At 52.0% G+C, this 27,312-nt stretch overlaps 1 protein-coding gene across 17 annotated transcripts in view; it reads right to left on the bottom strand.

Annotated features, from left to right (window-relative positions):
• Positions 1-27,312, bottom strand: part of NTM (neurotrimin) — a 313,044-nt gene that overhangs the window by 25,708 nt on the left and 260,024 nt on the right. For all 17 annotated transcript variants that reach the window (XM_015297955.4, XM_040652025.2, NM_204711.2 and 14 more), the window contains one exon: positions 14,399-14,631. In XM_015297955.4, the coding sequence (XP_015153441.1) occupies positions 14,399-14,631 (233 nt within the window). The remainder of the gene's footprint in view (positions 1-14,398; positions 14,632-27,312) is intronic.

Raw genomic sequence — 27,312 nt, 5'->3', positions numbered from 1 at the left:
GGATGTGCCAGAATAAACACCGCACGAAAGCAGAGTCAGAGCTCAAGCATGAGGACTTCTTTCTCACTTTGAGGTGGCTGCAGGTCGTCTGCCATTAGGCCAAGCAGCCTTAATGCTGGGTCGTCTGCTTTTGAGGCTCTGGAAGGATCCAGGTCTTTATGCTCCCATCTGCCCCATGCAAGGGAGAAACCAAGCCTCACATGTTGGGGAATAAAGCAAGAGTTTGCTTAGCATGGCTGTTAATAAATGGATTCAGTGCACAGCCAGAATCCAGGTTTGAGAGACCCAATATCTGCTTTCACATTATGGTGCCCAAAGGAGGTTAGAATCATAGAATCACAGAATGGTTTGAGCTGGAAGGGACCTTAAGGCCATCTGGTCCCACTCCGTGCACTGAACGGGGACACCCACAGCTCCATCAGGAGCTCAGAGCCCCATCCCCTGGCCCTGTGTGTCTGCAGGGATGGGGCATCACCAAAGTGCTGAACTGCACTGGACGCTTCCTTCCCTAAAATGAGCCTAATGATGCGGATCTCACTTATAAACCACTTCATGCTTCTCGTGCAAACGAAAACGAATAAAGAAAAATGAAAGCTGTAAGAACGAAGATTTTATATTGTCAGCCATGAAGAGATGCAGCTGAAGAAAGACTGCTCGACAGATCAGCTCCCTGTCTAGACAGATCTCATTTTCGGCTCCACACACACTGCAAAGAGCTAGGATCTAGTTTTCAGCTTCTGCTTTTTGCCCCCAAGTCACCTGGGATTCCCCCTGCCAGACAAGCAACGCCTCATGAAAAGCAGAAAATTGAAGGATCTCAGAGCCTTGAGACACCCGGCGTCATCTTCCCAGCATCGCTGACACCTCTCATCACAGCACCGCACAGCCACCTCCACGGCCATCAAACTGACAGCGACGTGGGGACATGTGGGGTCTGCGGGGTCCCCCGGGTGCTGCTGGAGGCTCCGTGGGACCCCTGGGAGATGTCACTGCGTGGGGACCGGCGTGCCCGGCGAAGTTGGAACACGACGCCTCGCTAATACAAAGCTTGTCAAACCCATCACCTCCAAATGCTGAACGTCTTTATTAGATTCCTTTATCTCCCCCCGAGATCGGAGGGACACGACGAGACGATTCTCAGCGGAGATGTCATCATCCAGAAACTAATTAAAGGCTGTGCGGGAAGTCGGGCCACGCGCACTCTGGAGAACAAAACGCATTAGCAACTGGAGTCGAGAAAAATATTACAAGTGAACTTCAGATCAGAGAGGGAGAGCGAGGGATTTGACAAGAACTCTCCTCTCCGTTTCTCCCCTGCTCGTCCTCGATGGCCGTCCCCAGCAGGACTGAGCGCCTGGGAGCAGATCCTGCCCTGCGATGGATGCTGAAGGATGCTGGATCCGGGTCGTGCCCTGGGAGAAAACCATCGTTTGGATTCGTGGAGTTTCCCTTTCTCTTTGGTTGGTAAAGCTGCTTGCTGCCCGCCGCTGAGCTGCAGGGGATGGCTCGATGCCTGCGCCCTGCTCTGCATGGAGTAACGATGGGCACAAAACCAGGGAGGAAGGCAGTGAAGACAAAGGTGCACCAGATGATAAGATGCCCGGAAATGATAAGATATTAAGGTGTGATAGGACAGACAGAGCCAGGAACCATAGGTAGAGACATTTCTGCATGGGGACAGTCCTACTAACTACATCCTACATGCAACTATATGGCTCACATCAACTGAGACGCATGTACCATCCTGCTACAATCAGAGAACAGCTTAGGTTGGAAGGGACCTTAGCGATCATCTCGTGAAACTTCAGTTCCTCTCCCCGCAACCAGCCCTGCATGCATGTCCTGCAGCAGCCCCCCATGCAGCCCCCAGTGCTCCCCACTCCAGCATGGGCACTATGTGTGTTGAGCCTGCTGAGCCAGCCCACACCACTTCCCTTGCAGAGAGGAACGCGCAGGAACAAAGAGCTCCAACATCCTTCCCAAAGATAAATCAGATGCTCTAATGCAGCCCGCATCTCCAATGAATATAGGGCAGGTGTCTCTGAAGTGAAGTATTAGTTAAAGTGATGCTCTTTAAATTACATTTCGGCTATTTCAAGCAGACAGGTTGTGTGTGGGTTGCTTTTTTTTCTTTTTTTTTTATGATCTATCTAGAGGCTTAAAAAGACACAGAGAGAAATAAATCTCCCTTCCATTAAAAACACACTATGCTCTTGCATATTTGTTCTTATCTTCGCGCTCTCCTCCGCGCTCCCTCTCCCCCGACTCAAGCACAAAATAAGTGTTTCTGATTACTCTTTCCACACCAACACTGATCTCATTGCAGGAGCCCAGGGACAGCTGCAATGGTTGCCTGATGCTCCCACCTCCAAACTCACTGCGATTCACAGCTTTCACATGGAACGGAGAAAAAGCCCCAACTTTGGGCTGAACTGCTGCTGCGCTCTATCTATATCTTCTCCTCTGTTTGTGTCCCTTTGGCCTCCTTCATCTACTTTCGTCCCTCCTGCCCTCTCTGAGACATCTTTCACTGTTCCAGGGGCTGTGCCAATGAGACACAAAAATACAGTGTGTACCGTGGGGTCAGATGGAAGCAATCCCGAACCACACATCAGCCATAAACCTTGCTAGGCGCTGGAGATACGCACGACTGCTGTGTCCTCAACACCCCCATTTGCCTACAAAGTTCCTCCCCACTGCTGGCAGCAGCTCTGCTTGCTGTTATTTTTCCTCCCCGTGCCTTGGCATCCCCAAATAATTGTTCTTCCTGTGCTTCCACCCCAAGCTCCATCAATTTCAGGAGCCTCCTCAATCCTCCTCAATCCCTTTCCTTTTTGCTCGCGTTCAACTCCGGTGAAAAATAAATGGACTGGGCAGGGAGCGCGGCCCCATTATCTTCTGATTAGGAGGTCTCGAGGCCAGCATTGCTACTGCTGACCAACCCCTTTGCTCGCCTGCTCATGAAGCAGGAGGTCAGCAGTGCCCGGCAGCCTCACAAGAGCCGTGGGCGAGGTGATTTATGCCTCCAGATGCCGCCGCTCCTCCTGTCTCCTGGGATCACATTGCTCAGCATGCGACCCGCCAGCGCATCCATCATCCATGCTGGGGCAGAGCTGCCATCCCACAGCTGCCCCGTTCCATCTTTCAGCACTTCTTTGCACAATCTTGAGCTCGTGTTCCCTCCTTGGGGGCTGCGGGAGTCCCCACGCTCATCCCATGGAGCATCTCTGGTCTTGCACAACTTGAGGCCATTACCTCTCATCTTAGTTGCTGTGTGCTGACCCATATCATCCAACCCACACCTCCTCACCCCTTATCATCTCCTTGAAAGACAGGTCCTAATGGTTAGCTCTCCAGGCTCAACTGTGCTGGAGGACAGGACAGTCCCTGCTGGCTCAATTCGCCTTGATGTGCACGGAGCTCAGCATGGTGCTGCAGGTGCTCAGTACCTGTGCACATCACCACGTTCATTTCTTGGGCTCTGCCAACAGTGTTGGCATTAACCCTATTGTCACAACACCCCCACGTGTTATGGGAGTACTATTATTACAGATGGGGAACTGAGACCCAAAGAGCAAATGGCCCAAAAGTGTCCATTAGGATTGATGCTCAACCAGTACCTGCTATCCTTCCAGTCAGTGCTGAACACAGCAAGATATCCACATGCAGAGGCGCAATTAAAATTTCATCAAGAAATTCCTACCCACATATGCAAAGTTGGACGGAGTTAAAAGCAAAGGCACCGGCAGGCAGGGATAGCAGTGTGCTCTGCGTGCACGGGGGCTGTTCTTGTTTTCCATGAGGAACGTGCCTTCATTTCCCATTTCTCCTCAATGAAACCCTCGAGCCTTCGCCTTGGCCACCCTCGCGCCTCTGAGAAAGCCCTAAAAGCCACAGGGAGTTATCTTCCCCCACAGCACCCTTTAATTCTCCTATTTGTCTTGCTAATGCCCAGCCTCACCGACGGCGCTGTGTATTCCCCCTGTGCTCGTACTTTCCACAGAAGGAAGGAATATTTCTACCCCTTCCTTCCTACTCCTCCTTCCCCTCCATTTAATCACTTTGGAGGCTCTTTCTCCGGAGTTTCCTTTCTTTCCTCTTCCCCTTTTCATTTCTACAACCAGCGGTTCTCAGATACAGAATCATCACTGTTTTTAACTTGGCTCGAGCCTCTTTAATTAAGTTACTTTCCATTATTTTTTATCTAGTCCATTTGTCTACATCCCCCTCACCCTCCCCTATTCTTCCCTTCCTCCCCAAGGCAGGCTGGGTATGAAATCTTACATTTCCATTTGGCTAACAATCACTTTGAATTTTTAAATGCTATTAAATTGGATCACACCGGTCACTGGACGGGAGTTGTCGAGCTGTGATATTTACTTGTGCCAGTCAAAGGGAAATGAAATTGCAGCGGAGTAGGGGGAGCTGAAGGGGGAGCACAGATTTATTCTGCCCGCGGTACTCACAAACAGGCACAATCCCTTTGGATTTCAGAGCGAGTTCAAAGGAAACTCTTACGCTCAACCATGAATGTATTGTAATGTCTTTAATAAATCAATTACTTGTTGGCAGGGAAGTGTCACTGCATCTCCAATCCTTGTAATCACCTCCGCCTTGCTGTGTTTTAAGGGTTGAGGAAGCACCGAGGTTGGAAGGGGAGCCAGGAGGAGGAGTGGGGTAGGGGAAAAAGAAGGGGGGAAGAAGAGGAAAAACTTCTGCATCGTCTGGCCAAAAAAACAAAGAGAGAGAGAGAATGAAAGCTTCAGAAAGACACATCTCATGTAGCTCCCTTCTGCTGCACGTTACTTAGGGGCAGGATTTGCGCTCCTGCCTCCAGGAGGGTGCTGGTATTCCAACTGCACTAAAAGAGGCCTTTTTAAGCTGGAAAATGTGCTAAAAAGCAGGCGAGCAGGATTTGATTACAAAGCAGTCCTGGCCAAATCCAGCCCCTCCTCCTCCCTCTCTGCTGACAATATCCTCCCCTCCACAACAACAATAATCTGAGCACAAACAGACACAAAGCTTTTCAGAAAGTAATGAACTCCGGCTGCAGCCAAGGCAGGAAGGGTTTAATGTTTAGCTCGGAAAGCTTGGCGAGGCCATCAATTATATAGCCCTGCTGCTGAAGGAGCAAAAAATATTATTTCAGACAGACATGGCCGAGAAGAAAAGATAGAGAAGGAAAACACTGCAAGAAAGAATTAATTCCGTGAGAGAAGTGCTTGCAAAGAGGAGTGGGATGAAAGCTGGAGCTCTCAGGATGGAGCAAGTAAGGGACTGCAGAGGGCATGGCATGGAGAGACATCTCTATTGACCTCGGGAAGAGTAAGGGGAGCCCACGGACATCTATATGGGGCTGCCATCATCACCGCCTCGCCCCATGTTTTGATCCAGCTCCATCATTAGGGTCAGGAAACCCACACCAGCAATATTCCAGGACCTGTATTTCATAGATTCATAGAAGCACCAAGGTTGGAAGGGACCTCCAAGATCATCAAGTCCAACTGTCCACTCACTTCCACATGCACTTCCCAAAGGTCATATTTCCCCATCTTTTTTCAAGGCTCTTTGCCTTCTCATTCCCCACTTGCCATTTTTCCTCCCACCTCCTTCTGTAAATCTTTCTTCCTCACTGCACCACTGGAACAGAAAAGCAAAAAAAAAAAAGAAAAAAAGCCAGCAGGACGAGAGCACAAAGCTCCCAGCACGTGTCCCCCCACTCCCCAATCTCATTTTCCAAGTTTCAACCTCTCCAAAGCCAAAAAGCCCCATTTCCCCCCCTTCACTCTCCCATAGGCTCAGTGACCCCTCCAGCCCGTCCTTAAGCTCGCAGATATTTGTCGAGCTTTTCCAGCAGCTGTTCCCTTGGCCTCTCCTTTATCTCCAGCATTGTGTTCACATCTGCTTCCCACTCTGCCTCCTTTTCCCTGCCTCTGGGAGCCGGGTTTTAAATCACTGCTCAGCGCTCCGGCTGCCAGATGCGGATTTCATACTGCCCAGCATGCTCCGTTTGGATAGGTATCCAAAGGCCGTGTGCAAGCTCCTCTGCCTCTTTTTTTCTTTTCCCCTCCTCCCTTTTGGCCACAGAGCCAGCTTGGCTCAGGATCCATGTTCTGACACCTGGTTGCTGGCAGCTCACAGCCCTGGCACCGATGGGCTGCGTGCGGCTCCGCGATAGGGATGGGGAGGGCAGTGTGACCCAGCCGGGCTATCAGGGATGCGCCGGTGGCCATCCCCACATGGGCTGGCAGCTGTCCCACCACCGTGTCCCCACAGCTTTGCTTGGAGGTTTGGCTGAGCCCGGCTCTGGGATTTGTGTGCTAGCAAAGCACAGCTCTGGACAGCATCACGCAGGAGATGTGTTCAGGACAAGGCATCGCCATCTGCAGCCTCACTCCCTGCCTCTGAGCGTGGCGACTTTGGCAAAGCAATGCAGCAAAAGCCCCGGGGAGCGAACAGACGGGGGCACACGGGAGGATGCCGCACTGCTGCCTGTGACAAAACTCCTCTTTTGGATGGCAGTGTCTCTGTGCTTCTCAAACAAGAGAGAGCGGCACTCTGCAACGCACATCCTGACTTCCCCAAAACTCATTTGCCATTTTCTCATTGCAAGATTGCACCCTTGGCACCTCGACCCTGCACCATGGACCCCACAGGTACTGCCCCATGTATGGCAGTGGTGAAGGCAGCACCAAGCTGACCAAACCTGCTGCAACAGACTGCTGCTGCTGGACCTGGCTCCGGGGGGACTGGCCAGAAAATCAGCTCTAAAGGCCAAAAAGAAGAGCCAGATTAAAGTATCAACTCAGAATTTATGCTCAGGACTTAAGGTTTAATAATGCAACAGAAAATCAATATTTAATAAAGCAAATGATGGAGAAAAACAGTGAATGGGAGATGAGCTGCTGCTCCTGTTTTCAAACATGTGAGTCCCGGAGGAGCAGGGTTGGCAGGATGGATGTGACACCAGATTGCCACGCGAGCTGGCATGCAGGGCGCGAGGTCCCACTGCTTCCAACCGTGGTGTCAAGGGGCTCGCAGGTCTTTTATTAAAGGACAAACAAGGAATTAGAGCGGTGGTCAGAGTCCAAATACCCATGGACAGCAACCAAATGCTGATGCATGAGGGGAGCCAAGCAGCTGCCTTGCTGAGCGGGCCCAGATTTGCACTCGGGATGGAGAAATGTGGGCAGACGGGCAGCACCGTGCCCAGGCTCCAAACGCATCGAGCGGGGTTGGCCAGGATCTGCTGACAAAGGGGGGGAGAGCAGCAGGGCTTGGAGCACTGAAACCTGCCTGCCAAGCCAGGATGCTCTCCTGACGTGCAGGAGAGGGGATGGGATGGGGGTGGTAATTGTGGGGTAGCAGCGAGCACGCTGGGCATCACACTGCCTGCCAGGCATGGTGACAAAGCGAGTGCACAGCAAGCATCGAGGGATGTGACAGGGATACAGGGACAGAGCAGCAGCTCTGACTCCCTCCCCTGGAGCTGGGAGCAAACTGCACTCGGTGTGCATGGCATCAGGATGCTGTCCTGCTGCACGCTGCAGATTGAAGATGCATCTGACTCCTACAAGTGCATCCAAACCCTACAAATGCATCCATGCCCCCAAAATACATCCATGACCTAGAAACGCGTTCAACCCCTACAAGTGCACTCAAGCCCTACAAATGTACCCAAGTCCAACAACTGCAACCAAATCCTACAAATGCACCCAACCTGTGCTAGGGCCTCAAAGCATTTTTTCAGATTTTGGGTTCTCACTCAAGAAGCTGGATGCTTCTTGCTTGAGTCGTACTGAATCCCACTGCTCCCATGCTTGGTGCTGCACGAAACGCCGATGCCCAGTGCTGAGCTGCAAAGCACCCTGAAATGACCACCACTGCAATACCAAATACCCTGCAGCAGCTCTCCCTCCCTCCCTGTCCCCCTGTCCCACCTCCTACTCTATGCCCACTCATCTCCACCCCAGAAACAAAGTGAGCTTTCCTCATGCTGAAAAGTCAGAAAGCGTTTTTCTTGGTCCTTTCCCCACGCCCACCCAGGCAATGGTTTGTGCTGCCTGGAGTGCACAGGGCTCGCCCACAGGCACAGGAGGAGGGGAGCTGCAGCCTGCTGGATGCAACCATCGTGGCTCATGGATGCACAAGGCTGCACCCATTGCATCCCATCTCCTTGGGCAAACCCAGTGTCACAAAGTTTGGGGACTCAGGGTAAGCCCTCCCAGCGTGGCTCACACAGTTGCAGGTGCTCAGCTCTCCCCGGTGCCCTTGGATGGAGCCCCTCCATCACCGCAGCGTGCCGGGTTGCCTGCCTGGCCCTGCGGCACGGCCATAATTTGTAGCTTGTGCTGGGATCCTTCACGATGAAAGATGACATATAAATATAAAACGTTATCGCTCCATAACAGCCACATGCTATAAAACGCCGGGCAGAAGGATCTGGAACTAGATGGAGGCAGTGCTTTAAATCCTTCCCCGCAGAGTTACTACCGCTAAAACAACAGCCCTGCTCCAAAGAGCTCCGGCACAGAGGGAGGAGAAGAAAGGCTCTGATAACAACACCCGAGTGCAGAGTTGGGCGAAGGGAGCGACTTCACAGCACGGTGACCTTCCTGTGCCAACAGCCCCAGGAGCCACACCGGCACCATCTCCTCCATCCATCCCCTGCTGTGCTGTGCGGATGCCGCTGTGTTACTATAGGAACCATACGCACCGGTCCCCGTGTTCCCCTACAGCGCGTTGACTCCGCTGCCACGATCGCGATAACAGCGCTGTCACTGCAGTAACATTACACTGTTGAGGTCTCACTGTTCTCCCCTTAATTTTATTGTCGTAAGATTAAATTGCAATAATGTTATTGAGCAGCCATTAGCGTTGCCATGGTAACAATAACATTAAGGCAGCGCTATCACGTTACAGTGGTCCTACCGCTCCGCCGCAAATATTTTAACGTAGTAAAACAAAAGATGACTGCAGTAACATTAAATGGCAGCCACCTCATTAACCCACCGCTGGCTTCGCCAGGCTGAATAGTGCTCTGGGACCCGTGCATGGCGGTGGGGAGATGCTCATCTCCTTTGGGAGGGTGGAGGATGCCTTGTGCGAGACCCAAGACCTGCAGAAACCCAACGTCCTCCTCCAGCTCTGCCTGGAGAGCGGAGAGATTTTGCAGAGCATTTGCAGAGCTGCTGCTGAATGGCTCCAGGTGATGCAAGTGACCTCCCCCTGAAAGCCCTTGCAGAGGATGGGTGAATGGAGCTGCTGGGAGCTTGTGTGCACAGAAAGGCTCAAAGAGGAGCAGGCTCTTGCTATGCAGAGAGGAGTGACCCGAGGGTGACCTGCGTGTCTCTGCGGGAGTAGCAAAGAGTTGCACTGAGCTCGCCTTGCCACAACCAAAGCACGCATGGCTGATGCTGGGAGGGATGGAAACAGGGGAGCTACAGGGTGCAGGGAGGTGGGAATGGCCCCGACAGGATCAAAGCGTGCCCCCATGCACCTGGGATGTTACAGCACTGTGGTGCAGGGTCTGCCTTCGCACTGCTTAGAGGAACCTGCTGGATTCCAGTGTTAGCAGTTCACCAGGGGAGAAAAGCAGACAAACTACCCACAGCGTGATGTACATGAGGAAGAAAAGCATGCAGGAAATGAACACGGTACACATCCTATGAATCACTGCCCCTCCCTTCCCCTCACCTCAGTCTCCTGCCAATTATCTCTGTCTGGGAGCAATGACGTTCTCTACTGGGCACTTGTTTACTTTTGGCCCTACCCCAAATATCATTCACCTCCCCATCTCTCCCACTCTTAATTCCCTGTGCCAGTGTCCCCAGGAAGGAAAATGCACTGCAGGACATGTCCCCAGTGGAGACCAGCACTCTTGGTCCCTCTAGCACCAGGAGAGCCTGAAACTGCAGGGACAGCAGGGACAAGTGCTTGGTGCAAGTTCCAGAGTCTGTTTTCCCCCCTCCTGCCCCACACTGTAATTGCTAATTAATAATAATGCTCAGCTCTCAGATAGCGCATTCCATCTTCAAAGACCTCTGTCGACATTACCAAATTAATCCTCATCAACCCCCCTGTGAAGTAGGTGACAATTATTATCTCTGCCTTGCAGATGTTAAATTGATTTGCGAAGGGGTCAAGTGACTCCCGGGGGCCGGGACGGCCCGCCCAGCCCCAAGCTGGGTACCCGGCCCCCTGGGTTCAACCTGTGGCTTAAACCCCCACAGTCCCACTTCTTGCCCCAAGAGAAGTGACCGGACCGAGTGCCCAGCCCTCATCATGGGGAAGCATCCCCATCTGCCCTGTTTTCCCTGCCTTTGGACAACAGCAAGTACAGCTGCAGGGTCTGATCCTCCTGCACTACTATGTGAACCCTTCCTCGCTCAGCTTGGTGCCAGGCAGCCAGCAGCAGTGCCCTCAAAAAGTTATTCCCAACCTCCCTTGAGCCAGAGGGGCTTACGGCATCAAAGGAAAATTAATTGGGCCGAGTTCAGGGCTTGAAACAAAGCCGGGGTGGGGCTGTGAGCCCCATCAGCTGCTTTATCACTTCAGAACACACCTTGGCAGTGATGCTATGGGGCGGCAGTGATGCTGGGGGTGGCAGTGATGCTGTGGTGTGACAGTGCTGCTCAGGGCGAGGTGCCAACCCAGTGCCAGAGCAGCCCCGTGCCACTTATGCCCACTGCCCCCAACTCCAGCAAGCAGGTAATTAGTTCCCATATGAAAGCAGGGATTTGCAGATTAAGCCAAGCCCAGGAAGGAGTGGGAAAACTCATTTACACCAAACAAAAGGGGAGGGGTGATTACTTGCAAGGGTGACAACAGAAAGAGCCAGATAGGGCCAAAGAAAGTGATAAAGCAACGGCAAGTGCTAATATCCCCCAGTTGCATTCCCTTTTTCTTTTTTTCTTCCTGCTTTCTTTCTAAGCACTAAAATTCCACCATTTTCTATCATGCAAATTCGTGTGTCTAAGTGAGATTAAGCTCCGGCAGCACCGTGCCTCCTTCACCAAGTCCATTTCCAGCACTGAGATAAGGCCAACTTTCCATAATGCATCTTACAAGGCAGTGGGAGTGTTGTGCAGGCGCACGTCGGAGACGGCTTATTATCAATACAAATAAGAGCTTTCCAGACACCGTCCTCCTCCTTCCTCTCCTCTCGCTTTTCAGCCCAGCGACCTGGAGAACAGAGGCTTAAAGAGCTGGAGTGCCCCGGGGGAGAGGGAGAAGGAGCTGTGTGTTAAATAAACCCACGTGGGGAAGGAGGAGAGGAGAGCATTGCTCTTCAAAGGTCAATGGGGCCAAACTGAAGCCTTCTTCTCTGCCCTGGGTTTGCACATCTCTCTACGCACAGAGCTCACTCATAGAATCGCTACAGAATCATTCAGGTTGGAAAAGACCACTACGATCACCAGGTCCAGCCTCAGCCCATCCCATTATGCCCACTGACCACGTCCCTCAGTGCCACATCTCTGCTGCTCTTTAACACCTCTGGGGACTTTGACCCCACCGCTCCCTGTGCAGCCGTGCCAGTAACACCTGCACGCTTTGCTGGGTTTTTCTCCTCACCTTCACCCCAAACCACACGTGTGCCCCCAGAGCCTGAGCACACTGCTGGAAACACAGACAGCAACACTTCCCTGCGCTGTGCTCCTGCAGCAGCAGCCCCTCCTGAGAAGAAATCCATGGTGAACCAATGGGACGTGCAGGCGCCGCCTCCCAGACACTGCAGACGACGCAGGCACTGCCCCAGAGGTTCATTTTCGGCTCCACACCAAACAGGCAGGAGGTGGCTGGGAGTTTGTTTCTTGCACTTTGCACCTCTTGCAGCGATGTTGCTGCCTCACATCAATTTCACATCACCAACACCCAGCCTGACCTCACTTAAAACAGTCCCCGAAATAGCAGGTCCGAACTTTGATGCATTCAGAGCCATGGGGCTGTTGTCTCCTTCCTGGGCTCATTTGTCCCATATTAGTGCTGAGGCTTGCTGGCAGCGGGAGGGGGAGATGCGCTGACCTGCTATTCCTGGATCAGCAGCCATCACCTTTTGCCTTTCAGGGGAAGGATTTCAAGAGTGACGAGTTTCTGAAAGCCTGACCAACAAGGAAAGGTGGGAGAAAGAGGGCTCCAGTCGGTTCAGAAAGGAGGTGGCTAAGGGGCAACACGATAACAACCTTCCCAAAAGCAAAAGGTTGTAACAAAGAGGACATTGATCAATTGTTCCCCACGTCCGCTGGGGATAGGATGAGAAAAACTCCACTTCATTTGCAACAAAGAAGGTTTAAGTTAGATATTAGCCATAGCCATACATTTCCTAATTATAAACGTAGCAGAGCAGTAGAATAGATTGTCTGGGGAGATGGCAGAAGCTGCTTCGTTAGAGATTTTCAAGAATAGCTCTCACAAATGTTTGCCAGCGCTGTCCCTGCCTCGTTGCAGGGGGACAGGCTAAATTAGCTCTGGAGGTGCCTTCTGCCCACCTATTTTGGGATCTCAGCCATCAATAGAGTCAACCTAGAAATAAATGCGTGGCGTTTCCCTTGCTGCAGCACGGCCATCCTTGGGTTCCCAATGGCTTTCAGCTGCCTCTCCTCCCGCTGCCACGAGGGACCATTTCCAACACTCAAATCCTACAGAAAGCTCCTTCTCCCACCCCGTCCCTCTTCTGCTTTTTATTCTTTCCCCCACAGACCCACTCCATCCAGAAGCCCCACGAGGGTTGCCCGAGCTCCAGGATCCCTCCATACGGACACCCCCCGCACCTGGGGGGATGCACTCATCTTTAATAGGGGTCACTCCAGCAATCGTCCCTCTGTGGGGCACAGAGCTCACTTCCACACCCTGTCCTAGTGCACTGCTGCAGAACGCTATTGCCACATTCCACCCAAGAAATGGCTGAGCAAGCCAAGCAATAACTCTTGAAATGAGGGGTCGTGCTTCCAAGAGCCAGCATTTCCACCAGCAGCACCAAGGATGTGCAGCACGTTATAGGGCTGAGTCCATCACTGAGTCCTCCAGTACTCAACTGTACCACTGCCGGGAATTAAGATGTGACCTTTTCCTCCTGTATCCAAACATCTCTTCCTAATGCTACAGCAAGACACAGGAGGGATGAGCCTGGGTGGCTGGTGATACGGGAAAGTGGTCAGCAAACTAGAATGAGAAGGGAGCCAATATAAATTGCATCACCCTGGTGCCTGATAGCAACTTGGGAACTTGCGGGTGATCGACTTTGGCTTAAGAAATGCAGGCAGGTAATAACAGATTGCAAGATAAACAGCAAAGACCCAGGATGGCAACACATCCGCTTTCTCTCCGTGGTTAATGGAGATGGAGAAAGTCCGGCTGTGCTTAGTTTGCTTGATTGCTCGAAGAGGAAAGACAAAACGGAAGGGGAAGGAGGGGGGGAAGGTTGGGTTTGGGTTTTTCCCCCCATCTATTCATTAGGCTGTCAATTATGCTCAGGCCAGGCATATTGACGGCGGATTAGCTCAACCCAGCTCTGTGTACAAGACCAATGCCTTTTTAACCCAGCTTGTTTCCAAATCAATACACCCATCAGCATTCGAAAATTAGCCCGAGATGAGATTCCAATACTCGAGTTGGTGTGTCATGCTAAGAGGGCTTCTGGCCAAATCAGAGAAGAAGCAGGAGGAAAAAAAGGGTTGCTAGCAAGGGTCAGAAATCCTCCATCGATCCCCCATAGGCTGTCTCCATGCCAGCAGCCCCTTGCCCAGTGCGCGTCCCTACACCTGCAGAGCTGCGCCCATCCATTCCCTGCTGTGGGTCCATGGGCTCACACACACCTCTGGGGTTGGCAGCCTCGAGGAGATGTGCTGGGCCACCACATGCTCCACCACCCCACGCCACCCCTCCTCCTCGCAGGAGTTTTAACACACAAACACATATTGTTGCTAGGCATACACACACCCCCACACAGTACACAAATCTGCTTGCTCTTTCTTTTCCCCCAACACAAATTTTACTTTAAGCATTGCCTCCAGCATTGGAAAAAAAAAAAAGCATCAAAATACAACAAAAAACAGCAATGTGAGTTTAGCAGTGATTATTTTGGGAGGCAGAGATGCCTGTACCAGAGTCCCATGACTGCTACAAGTAAGTTGGGTAAACGTGACTGCAAACATCATGGAATCATTAAGGTTAGAAAAGACCACTGAGATCGTCAAGTCCAACCGTCAGCCCATTGCCACCATGCCCACACTCAAGCACTGCCCAACCTCACATGGACTCTCCAAGCCTGGATCACCTTCCATAGTCTCATCAAGCTGTCTTCTCAGCAGGAGCAGTGGGAGGAGAAAACCCCACAGCAAAAGAGAGGAGAAAGTGGAAGCGTTGAGCCCACCCCCTTCTCAAAGCCCCTTCCCCTTACCTTGCACAATGAGGTGCACGCGAGATGTCTTGGGGTGATTGTCTGTCTGCACGGAGCAGGTGTAGGGCCCTTCATCGTACACGTCCACGTCGTGGATCTGGATGCTGTACTGGGTTTTGGTGTTGGCCAGGAGCACCACCCTCGGGTCCAAGCACCACTTGTCATTGCCGGCATAGAGGATGCTGCTGCGGTTCAGCCAGGCCACGCGGGTGACGCGGTTGTCCACGGAGCACCTGTGGGCAGAGCGGGCCTGTTAGCATGCTGCCATCACCCTTTCCCAGCCCCACTCCTCACCCTTTGTGGAAGTTTTGGGCACTAAGCACTCTGCTGTGCTCAGGGCACTGATATCCACCTGAGCTGGCTCAAGAGCTTTTCCCGAGAGCTTCACAATTACTGCAGATTGCAGCCATCCAGTACCACTCACTGTACATCCACGTACAGGACCCCAAACCACACCTTCTGGGAGGACACAGGCAGCTCCCTGCTGCCCAAAACACCAAAGCAAGCTGGATATTGCAGAACCCAGTCAGGTTTTGCTGGATGCCAGCGACGGCGGATAATGTCCTTCCATAAAACCACTCAGCCTACGCTCCACTGTTCACATTCTCCCCAGTCTACTCCATTATTTGTGCACTGGCTGGGATGCAAATTAACTTTGGAGGCACCAGAGGTTCCCAGCAGCCTCTGGGAGCTGTGCAGGGTGGCAAAGGAAGGTAGCGCCCCGCGGAAACAGCCCAACTCTTATCATGGGAAGCTGCGTAAAGGGGACTTCAGGCAGGGAACAAGCTGCAAGATGTGCCCCCTCCTGTGTGCAATGAATCCTGTTCCAGCTGGAGTTGGCCTTGGTGGGGCACGGTCCACCCCCATGAGCCTCCTCCTCCTCACGGTGCTGCTGCTCTCCTCCTCCTCCTCGAGGGTTTGTGCATCTCATGCGGACTTGCACAGAGTGTTTACAAGAAGAGTACAAGAAGAGCCACACCACCTCCAGTTCGTTTCCACGTCCCGACTCTCCCCAGGAGGTGGGCGATGCCATTATTCCCGTTCTATAGGCGTGGGAGGGAGATGCAGAGAAGCGCGCGGTCGTGAGAGCTCGCTGCGCTCAGCTCTGCCAGCAGACACCCGGGGGACAAAGCCGCCTCCTCTCCCCCATCCTCCTCTCAGAGCCATCCCTCCGGCTGCAGGAGGAGCTGGAAAACCACCCCGACCCAAACACACAACGCCTGGAGGAAGGAGATGTGAGCGCCCGTGAAGGGGAACTGTCCAAGTTGATGGGGGACATGTGGCCCCTGAGGACCCTGAGGACCCTGAGGACCCCGAGCACTTGCAACCCCAACGGTCAGACCGTCCTCCCTCTCTGCCGTGAAAAACATCTGATAAATTAAACTATTTCACTGCTGTTCCATAATGATATGGCGATAATAATAAATTAAATGCAAGCAGATTTTTATTATCTTCATTAAAAAGAAGTGATAGATTCCGCCTGGGCTGAACACCAAGAACTCTGCTCTTGCTTGCTCTCAGCTGCTTTACAACTTGAGCAAAACCTTCGAATTGAGTTTCTCAAGTTGAATAAAACGTGGGATTTCACCCCAAAGGTCAGATTTATTACACCGTGCTCTGGATCTCAGTGCTGGCAGCTTAGACTTACGGGGTCTGAATAAAACACAGGTGGGGATTTCATCTTTGGCTCTGGCCTGCCCATCCCAATGCAATGCAACAGGCTCCTTCAGTGCTTCTATACGAGCAAACGGGTGCCCACTCCTCTGCTAAAGCTGCATTGCTGGGTGATGGGAAGCCCGGTGCAGCCTGAATCCCTCCGACTGGTACAGAGATCATCACTGAGGGCCCATAAGCAGGCTGAACTAAATATATATATATTTCCTCTCTCCTCCTCCACACCAGTTTTTTTTGTGAAATGCATCGGTTTGGAGATCCCTGGATAATAATGGAGCCAGACAGTGTGTAATCCAAGCATTCCCTCTATCATATGGGCATTTAAGTGCTTTTGAGAAGCAACGGGGCTCAGGTAACGCATGAGGCAACAGTGAAATAAGTGCTTTCGCCCTTCACAGCACTCGGTCGCAATCTCTTCTTATCACCCAGACACGCTCCCCTGTCCCTGGGATCAGCAGCCTTCAACTTGTTATTTTATTTTCTTTCCTTCCTCTCCAGGCTCCTGAGCCAATCTGTGCCATAGGCAGCAGCACAGCTCTGGGGAGGAAGTGCTGTGACCTGCAGGTACCAGGCTCTATTTCTGAGCTGGCTCCCCTGGGCACGGCTCCCTGCTCCTCCCCAGTGCAGGTAAGGCCAGGACGAGCAAACGACTTCAATATGCCAGGAACCAGTGCTGCAGGGCAGGATACAGCCTCCCCCACTGCTCTCCTTCCAGTCCGCCATGCCCATTCCTCCATGCACAAGTACTGGGGTCCCCACGGCTCACCCCCTCCTCGCAGCTCTCCCACCTCTCCATCTGCTCCCTTCCATCCTGGGGCAGCCGAGCGGAAAGCCTTTGGCGGGGGCTGGGATCAGAGCTCCAGGCACAGGTGGGCAGCAGAGGCACCGCCGCGCTCCCCCCCACCCCACGCCTGGCATGGAGCGATGCCCAGAGATGCTACGGAGCGATGGATGCTCCACAGCCCCCCTCACCCTGTGATGGGGAAAGAAGGGGAAAACCTTCTCACTCTTCACTTCTCCTATGGGAGGTGGAAATGCTACCGACACGATTTGGCATCTCCCAAAATGTCTGGGCTCGGCCAACCACCCCACAGTCCATCAGAACCCCAACCAACCTCCATCACACATCAAGGCAACAACCACCATGGCATGCAGGCTGTGAGCCCTGCCCTCATGCCATGCTTCATACAGCCCCCAGCACCTCCCTGTGCTTTCGGCACAGACTGCACAGGCAATGATGCCCGCCCAAATTCCCCTTTGCTTTCTCGAGTTTGCACACAGGGATGTTGGAGAGGAGGTGGCCCGGCAGCGAGGGGAAGGAGGTTTTTAATTACTGAAGTGTAGTAATTGGCACACAACACTTTTTGTTGCCTCCTGTGCAGCTCGCTGGTGTTTCAGAGGGCTGGGCTGGAGAGCACAGATTGTCTCAACCCAGCAGGACACACAAGAAATGAATAATGCTAATTAGAACTGAAAAGAGCTCGGTAAAATTAGCAACCTGATTGCTGCTTTCATGGCGATGATCAGGACACCAGCTCCATCCCGGGGTGCAGAGACAGGGATGGGGTCTCAGTGCCCACCTTGCAGAAACCCCCTGCCCACATCCTGACCACCTGATGGAGCTTCACACATGTTGCACTGCGGCACCCACCCACCACCGAGCAGCCCCGATGCCTTTTGTTTTCTGTTTCCCAGTCTAATTCAGTCATTCCCAGCTTAATCCAGCAATCTCCAGTCCAATTCTGCAGTTCTCAGGCAGCTCTGGACTCTGAAGCCATCCCTGGGCTGACCCCCAGCACCTCCCATTCCTGCATCACCATTGTGCTATACATGATCAATGAAACCAGCTCGCCACCCGAGGCAGAGCTTCACATCTTAGATTTATTTCTGTGATTATCACATTTTATTGTTATTTATTATGATTAATTAAAGGCTGGGCTGTGAACAGCTCAATCCCATTCCAGCACGGTCCCACTGCTCTCATAGAATTCCCCATGCTGCTTTTGCTGTGGGGGCAGCAAAAATTTGGCCGTCGCCTCCTGAGCAAAAGGACCCAACCCAGCAATGAACTCAGCATTAATGGGGGGGGTCCCCACCTCCAGCCCCCCAGCAACCATAGCACCCCAAAGGCTGTGGGTGCCTTAAGCTCAGCTTCCACCCCAGAGCCTCTTGCAGAGGTGCTCAAAAGCAGCACTCAGAAGTGGAAAACAAAACCCTTTGTGATTCCCTTCCCAAGTTCCACCTCGGTTGGTGCAGTTGGAGTCCTGAGGCTCTGCCCTTCCCCTGCTCGCACCAACCTGCAGCACATCCCTGCCCTTCAGTTCTGCCCTCTGCAAGGTTTGAACAAAGCTGGCACCTCCTTCCCAGGGAGGGAGAGTTAATGCATGTTTGTAAAGTACCTGATCTCCTCAATTGAAAGTTTATACATGCAAATGATTCATGCTAATTACATTAATAATAATATACCGGGCTCGGAAAGATCTGCCTTGGTTCAATGCCCGGGATTCAATGCTGCAAACAACTCCCAGTACGCTGCCTTCATGGCAAATGCCAAAGAAACAGGAGGAAAGCAGACTGGGGAGGGAGGGATGGAGCCGGACCCCCCCTGCAGTGTGCTGGGGAGCACAGAGCCAGGCAGGGAGCAGCCCCAGCCCTGGGATGCTGATGCAGAGCAGCAGGTCACAATGCAGCAGGCAGGGACGGCGTGTCTGCAAAAGTCTTTCTCTCTCTGCAATGCAGCAGTGCACCAGCACCTTTCCAAGTCCCCTGCTCCCCTGCTCGGCTCATCCAGCCTTTCTATTTCTCCTCCTATTGTCTCTGCTAACAACGGGGCTCTGCACATCTACGGCATCTTCCGTCTCAGAGGAGCGTGTGACCAAGCAGCACGCAGAGGACACGTGTCCCCAACTCAGCCCCTGTCCCCGAGGCTGGGGCTCCTGGCCCATCTGCTTTGGGTGCCCTCCAAAAGTGCTGATGCTGCCAGGGGGTGACGCCAGCACCGAAACGCGTGCAGGCAGCTGTGCGGGGACACGGCTGGGTTACTAATGAGGTGCTGCCCCAACAGGGAGCTCCAGCACTGAGCTCAGGGCCTCCTGCAAGCTGTGGACCTTTTGTTCCTGCTGATTTTCTCCCTTTTTCTTTTTTTTCTTTTTCTTTTTTTTTGCAGAGCAGGTGAACTATGGCTTGGGGCTCCTGGATGCCAGCAGGCAAATAAACACGGACAAAAGCCACCCTCTCCCCAGAGGTCTTCCGGAGGTACCTACAAAAGGGACAGCATCACCCCACACCGGGTCTGCGAGCTTGAGAGGACTCGGAAGGACTCATGGCAAATGATGCACGAAGAAAAGAACTCCCTAATGATCTCATCACCTCCCTGCCAGCATCGCACGGCAGTTAAACCCCATGAAATTACGTCTCCTCCCACTCTCCATCCCTTCATTCGGTGCCTCCTGCTCGCCCCACAGCCAGGATGTGGGATGCCAGCAGTGCATGCAACCAAAGCCCGGGATGAGGGGGAGCGTGTGCGGAGCACCCCAAGCCTTATATCCCCCACTGTTGGCCCCACAGAGCTGCAGAGCTGCAGGCAGCCCGCTGGGGAAGTTCCTCCGTGCCGCACTCCCGGCAGTTAGCGCTGATCCCCACTGCTGAACTCGCTCAATTATGAGCTGTGCCCCCGGAATAAATCCTGCTTCTGCTTTGCGCAATTGACACTAATGGCCCAGGAATAAAGTGAAGCCATCTACCCCAATGGTCTGCAAAGGAGCGCATTTAACTAAGCACACAGGCAAGGGACTGCTGGGCTTAACTGCACTGAAAATGTATTCGAAAGGAAGCGATGCACTTAACTTATTACAAGTGGAAAATTATCACTAAAGTGGCTTTTCCACACAAGCTGAGGCACAAAACAGGAGCGGCGAGGGGTGAGCCGGGGCTGTGAGCAGAAGGATGCTGCAAACGGGGCCAACGGGAGCAGAGAGAGCTGCAAACAAAGGCTAGAGGTGGGCACAGCGCATGGAAACCTGTATGGAGAAGAGCACCATGTCTGCCGTTGGGTTTTCAACAGACAACAAGTCCACTCAAAGGCCCAGAACAAAAGAGGGGCGGAGGGAAAGGACCCCCCCTAGCACAGACCCCCCCCCCCCCCCTCCCCTTAAGGACATCATCCTTAAAATATATTTCATTTCACAGCTGCATTATGGTACCACAAAATCCTGCGAATCCAATTTAAGAACAGATTACCTCCTCACTTACTTCATTTGAAGCAATTACATGTTAATTTTCATTGAGACCAGCCTAATGCATACCAATCTGATGCTGCAATCTCATTTGAATACTTGAGGGAACGCTAGTTGGGCTCGGGGCTCTGGAGGCTCATATTTAAAGGGCCTCTTCACATTTCCTTTCCCTTTTCCTCCCAGTTATTTACGCTTTTTGTTGCACTTGTGGCATTCCCTCCTCCTCCCTCCCAGTGCTCCCAAGGGCTGCTACCACCTGTCAAACCAACGAGAGGGGCCACCAAAGCCTTCATTGAGTCACAGGCTCATTAAGGTTGGACAAAAGCTCCAAGATCCCCACGTCCAACCCCAACCCATCCCACCGTGCACAGCAACAGCATCCCTCAGCGTCACATCCCCAGTAGGACGGCACCGTTCTCAAGCCAAGACCCCAAACAGCCATCTCATTTCTGCATAAAGCAGATAAATGTGCCCTAATGCATGTGTCCTGCTCTGCAGCTCCTCCTCCCAGCCCAACTGCACAAGAGCGGCTCAGCCTTTTCTCACTGATGGTTATCACATACCCCCTCACGCTCACTGAAAGCTTCCCAGCCAGCCAGGCCCATGGTATCGATTGGTGTCTCAGATACCAGGCGCTGAGTAATTAATAATGCCACGAGAATGTGGATTCAGCTCCTGGTTGAGACGTGAAGGCATGCAGCGTCTGCCTCGCCGTACACATTCTGGTGATAAGCATTCATGTTGGAGGCTGCACCTTAATTAGATTTTTAAGATTGCAAAGGGCCCAGAGACACTTGTGCAGACACCATATAAATGTATATTGCACTGTACTGTAATTAATCCAAGGTGATGCAGAGGCAGATGGAGCAGAGCAAGGCGCTGATCCACAGCCAGCCCAGGACCCTAACCGGAACCCTAATCCTAACCAACCCTAACCTTAACCCCATCCCACAGCTCCAGCATGGGAACCGAGGCACTGAAAGATCCATCTGGGACAGCAGATGTTTGCACGAGTACATCGGAAGCAAGAGAGACCCTACCATCAGAAATCCTGCACAGCACCCTGCATGCCAACCCATGTGCACAATTAGCTCAAGAAGATGACGGAAATGCAATCAAGACAAGCAGAGATTGACTGCACCTCTCCCTCCCCAAAACAAATCACCGACGGAGAAAATCCTACAGGGATCCTAAGGAAGAGCTTCCCATGACCATACTATCTCCCTGCTCCACAGCAGCCCTGCTGCCCACAGGATGCTCTGCAGCGTGTTTGTTGGCACACACACTTGAGCTAAAACAACAGGATTTGGGGGCCTTGGGGACAGGCTTTCAAAGGGCCACGAGAGACTCTGGTTGTCCATTTCCCACTGAACCAACTCAGTCCCTGTGTGAGCCTTTGAAAGCGTATCCTTTATAGTTTCTGATTTTGATGTCACATCTGTAAGAATATATGGTGGTTTTGTTTCTTCTCCTCAACCTCTTCTTCTTTCTAAGAGGAGATGTCACACTTTGAACTCTAATTTTTATTTATTTTCTTTTTCTAGAAAAGGGCTTTCTGACTCCCCACGGAGCACAGAAGGAGAGGAAAAAAAAAGGGGGGGGGGGGGGGGAAAGCCTTCAGAAAGTGCCCAGGTTTAATTTTTTATCAGAGGAATAGAGAGAGGAATTTGTTGATGATCAAACGGATTCAAGTGCCTTAAAAGAACGAGACCGTCAGTAAATGGAAACTAGTTAAGGAATTAGATGAAAGGCAAGGGAGATGCTGGAGAAACAGAGAAGATGCTGCAACTGAGCGGAAAGCCATCAGCACCAAACTGCTGGAGCAGTGAGCATCAGTAGATCTGTAAATCCGAATCATACAATTCTATGATTCTCAGACTGCTGGGATGGTGTGCTGTGGGATCAGGAGTGCAATGGACTCAAGAGATGGAGCCCAACTCATCCTCAACCCAACCACCTCCCCAAGTCCCCTCTTGGCAAAGCCTTTAAGAAGCCAAATTCAATTGCTTCTTGAGATATGACCTGCCTGGCTTACCCCTGAAATCTTTTAAACGGGAAAACAGAGCTGCTGCCTGTTTCCATGCAGCCAGCGGTGAGCAAAGCCCAAGGGTTGCATCAGATTAGCAGCCGGCTCCTCCAAAGGCCTTCAACTTTGATCATTTAATATGTATGCACCGTGTTGGAGTGAGCCTATCTCCAAACTCCAGTAAATGTTTTATTAGGGCAGCCCCAGCTTCCGTGCTCAAGCCTTGCTCCTTCAGACTCAGGGGATCTTCTTGCAATGGTAAGCATTGCTCATCCCAAAAAGAGGAGAGCCTGCTCGTCCCGCTCCTGCCTGAAAGCACAGCGCTTCCCATCCCACCACAGTGAATCTGACCCCTCTCATTGCTGGGCTTTCACCTCCCAGAGAGCTGCACTTCAGATTAGGAAACAGTGCATGAAGAAAGAATGGGGCCAGACAGCGTCTTGGTGTCCAAGGGCTCTTATCCAAAGGCGCTGGGTTGTTATCAGAAATACGAGCTACCTCTCCACCTCCATCTGTGCCTCAAAGAGCTCACAAGAGCTATTCTGGGGGAGAAATTACACCACACGTGTTCTATTAAAGCTGCTCCCAATTTTTTTTTTTAAAGTATTCCAATAAATATTTACATCCAAAATAGACAAGAAAAACCTAGTGCTGAGAAAAGAGGGGATTTTTATAGAACTTGTTTCTGCAAGAAATCACCAAGACAACAAGACTGTAAGTTCCCAGAAAGGATTTGACATTTTCCTGAATAGAAACAGCACCTGAAGTAGCATTGCTTTGGATAACACCTTATGAACAAATGCTGCTGAAGCAACAGGAGAACACAAACCTTCCCTGGGCACAGCAAAACTCACTCGTGGGATTGCTCCGGAGACGTCTCATTGTCTGCCCTTTCCTATAGGTTTCACACTCATTTCCACAGATCTCTATTGGTCTTGTCCCTATTAAGTCTGATTGGATTTTTTTCCATAAAGGAAATTACAAAGGCTAGCAATTGTCTTGCTTCAAGGCATACACAGATCGCCAGCTTAGAGCAGAATGACAATTACCGGCGTGGGGCCGCGCGGCTCGGCGCATTACGGTGCTTTCCATGTTAGCCATGCTTGGAGGCTTCAGAACAGACTTTTTTCCACTGGTTGTGGATCAGAGCCTAGGTGTCACATCATGCTCCACGCTTACTTAAAGGTACCCCATTAACGATCCCAATCCCGCAGCCTCCTGGGCTCCTGCAGCTGGATATGGGATGGAGAGGTGGATGGTGGGTATCTGGCAAGGGTCAGCCTGCTCCCTTCATAAAGGTCCCTGTTTGGAAAGGAACAGCCTGCTCCCTTCCTAATGGTCCCTGTCCTAAAGGATAAATCCACTGGAGTGGTCCCAACCCCATTCTGCTCTTCCTCCAAGCTTCCCTACTCTGCCAATGAAGAGCTTGACCCTATTTAGCCAGATGGCCCTAGCCTCCCCAGCACCAAAGCTCCTGCAGTTTTCCAGGAAAATGCCCAAATCCTCCTCCTCCCTCAAATCTGCTCCTTCCTTCCCACCCCAACAGACAGAGGAACAGAGGGAATGCAGAGACCAGCAAGGAGAGGTGGTGATTTCACCTATTAAGAGGTTTGCTTGCTTTTCTTGCACCCTACCCCTTTTTAGTTGTTTTTTTCTTTTTTTTTTTTTTTAACTGGAATATAAATGCGTTTATTTATAATTCGAAACTCAAACTAATTATTAGCTGGAGGCTTTCAAAGTAAAAATGTAGGTCATGCAATGTTATGTGGGATAATAGCAATTGTTTCAGCTTCAGGAAGCGCATAAGTAATGGAGACTCAATTGCTGTCCAGCCTGGCCAGGCAGCAGACATGAGGCCAGCAGACCACTTGCTTGGGGATCAAAATTGGGTACTCCTGCAGTCTTGGTCCCCTGTTGCAGAAGGCTGAAATGCAGCCCACAGTGCACCTGAAATAACCTTGAGGGATGAGCGTGGGCTGAGCTTCAGGGGTGAAACTGGATGCTCTCTGAGGTCCCTTCCAACCCAAGCCACTCTATGAATGCATAGAAGACTAATGAGAAGCAGCTATGATGGCGATGATGCTAACGGTAGTAACAATAACACAGTAAACCCAAACAACAAGAATCATCTCCAGTCTTGGGATGTAAGAGCTGTGAATGCTCAACAGCTTCTCCCTGGTGCCGGTGCTGCTGGTGGGCAGCACATACTGAGGCCAAAGTTGGGGAAAGTGAAATGTGGAGTTCACACCTTGGGAAAACGTTTTGCAGTGCAAAATGTTTGTGCCTGCACCCAGGGAAGAGCAGCAGGTTGCTCCTCCAGCCCAGCCCCAGTGCCTGAGACAGCACGCATAGCAAATGTAACCTACTTGCAGCCAACTGTGATCAAGGCAGAAACAGAAAGGTTGCCAATTAAAAACCCAGAGTGATTTCAAAGAACAAAGAAATCTGCGGACATTGTTTGATTGTGCATATTCTGCAGGAGAAAGGAAAAAAAAAGAGAGTGAGAGTGACTAAAAATAGGCAGGATGCTGTGAGCTGCAGATCCTCAGCCAGCAAAGGCACCGGCATCGGAGTTACACGGCTTTACCCATGCAGCCGTCATTGTTGCTGAGCTCTGATCTGTATTTAAACTTGCAGAAGGTTTTATTTTCCTGTGGAAGTACAAGAATCTCTCCCCATCTCGGAGCTCATCTCTCCTAAAGCAGCTCACATGATGATCATCAAAAATAAGCCCTCCAAGCCTAAGCTCACTAACATTCATTTCTCTGCCGCTAATGCCGGACTTCTTACTGTTAATCCTTAAATATATCCCTAAATAAGAATGACAGCACCTGAAGCACCTAACAGCCCCATATCATAAACAGAGACAGCTTCTGCATTTCTAATTTAGCTTGCCATGAGAGCTGACACTAATCCCAGATCCTGAGTCCCAAATATCTCCAGCATAAATGCCATCACCTTGCTCACCTTGACGTCGCACAGCATCCTTCAGCTCTCCTTGTCCTGCTCAACTTTCCCAGCTGCTTTTTCCATTGCTCCGTGCAGGAGCTGACCCCCAGCAGCCACTGAGCACGGTGTGGCTCCTGCAGCCTCGGGATGGTAAAGGGACAGGAGAGGCCGCTCACGCAAACCCCTCGTTGGCTCATTTCTGCCAGTCTTTGCAACCTGCAGTTTGCAGGTAATCGTTTCCAGGCCTCGACATGCAGATCTCAAAGGGCTCCAGCCCAGCACAAAGCAAACTGGGCAGCCACCCATCCACCCCGCCCGGAGCACCTCCACATATCTGCGTGTAAATGGATGCGACCCAAAGCACCGTGAGCAGGGCGAGCGCCTGCACTCGGGACGCAGGAGAAGAGCGACTGACATTTTGCAGGCACTCCAGAAAGAAAAGCGAGCGAGGCTTCAGAAAGAAGAGCTCGTCCATCATTCCCCGGCGGATGTTAGTGTTTATCTCCAAAAAGGCAATCTGAAAACAAAACAAGACTACGAGGACGTGCAGCAAGCTGCTGCCAAGCAGGCACCAAACCCAGTGACTAAACGGTCTTTAACACAAGAAGCAGAGGGGAGGGAAGGGTTTCAGCCTTGCTCTGCAGGCACAGCTTTAGCTCCGGGCCAATTTTTTGGGGCCGGCAGCTGCAAGACAGCCACAAGCCAGAGGCGATACCACTGGAGCAGTGGAAGGCAGCAGCATGTGCCAACAGTAAGTCATGGACAGGCCCTAAACTTTATAGCAAGCCCCCTGAAACCTGCCAGAGTGCCTGAGCTGCGGATGGGAAGGTGCCAAGGCACGTCACTTTGCAAAACCTTCAGCTGGCGAGGCTGCTGGCCGTGGCAGGGGGAGCATCCCCCTGAAAGCACCCACAGCACCTGCCAGAATGAGCAGGAAGCAAGCACGAGCAGCAGCGCTTTTCTCCAGCCTTCTGCAGATTTGCACTGTGTGTGCTCCAGGCTCCCTGGGTGTGAGGTCTTTGCAGTCCAAATTGCTGCGGGCTGTGCCGGCACAAGCTGTGCAGATGGCTCCATGGGAGAACTGCGGTGATCACAAGCAGGCAACACAAGCACCTACAGCTGCTGGAGAGGCTGCATGTCCATGGGCATGGGGATGGGCTTCTGGGGGCTGGAGTGCCCCGGACCGCCGCCTGCTCATTGCCATGAAGGGAGTGCTTCAAAGTGCACTATGCAGCGGACTCCACGGGGTTCCACGATAGCTTAACACAGTTCTCTGACAGCATGGTTTGAATGGCAAAACGTGCCCTGGTGTTGCTTTCACTGGAAGCCAGGGACTGTTCACTCCTTGCTTGCAAAACGGGAGGTGTAAGGCCTGCCTAGCGCCGGGGTCATGGCACGATTTAGTTGTGCATGGCGTTAAGCACGAGCCTTGCAATGCGCTGCGCTCGCAGATTGTGCAGACAGACGAATGCACCCGAGGCTTAAAGCACTGCAGGGCAATTGCACGGCAGAGGTCTGGTGCTGCTACAGAGCAGCGATTCAGCTTTTCAGATTTGATTCTTATCGCGGCCGAGATAAGCAGCACCTGCAGTCTGGGAGCGGGTTCAGACTTGAGGCTTTTGTTCAGAGCTGGGATTTTGCCTTGGGGCCATCTTTAGCCAACAGTGAAGTGGAACAAAACGTGGAAGAAAGCACCTGGCTGCTCTGGACAAGGTCTGGTTCCCAACGCTCACACTCCACTGCCTTCCAAAAACAGAGCTGAGCTCCCCCCGTGGATCAGATGGCACACAGTGGGCAAACGCTGCGCCGGGTGCTAATTCCACTTATGGAGGATTCTTCTTTTTCTCTTAAGCCCCAGCTCTGAGCCACAGGCTGTTAGATAAAGACCTCAGCTCTCATCGAGGAGAAAGCGCCCTCCCCAAAACAACTCCAAGCCAAACAGAAAGGAGCCAACAAAGCGCCGGTGAAGCGCATCAGGAACTGCGTCCGCTCTGCAGATATGTGGCCTTTGGGGCCAGAATTCAGGTTTG

Source organism: Gallus gallus, chromosome 24 (genome assembly GCF_016699485.2).
Source record: "Gallus gallus isolate bGalGal1 chromosome 24, bGalGal1.mat.broiler.GRCg7b, whole genome shotgun sequence".
In the NCBI taxonomy this organism is placed as follows: domain Eukaryota; kingdom Metazoa; phylum Chordata; class Aves; order Galliformes; family Phasianidae; genus Gallus; species Gallus gallus.
The sequence above is the reverse complement of the archived record's forward strand: the minus strand, read 5'-3'. Positions and strand labels throughout refer to the sequence as shown.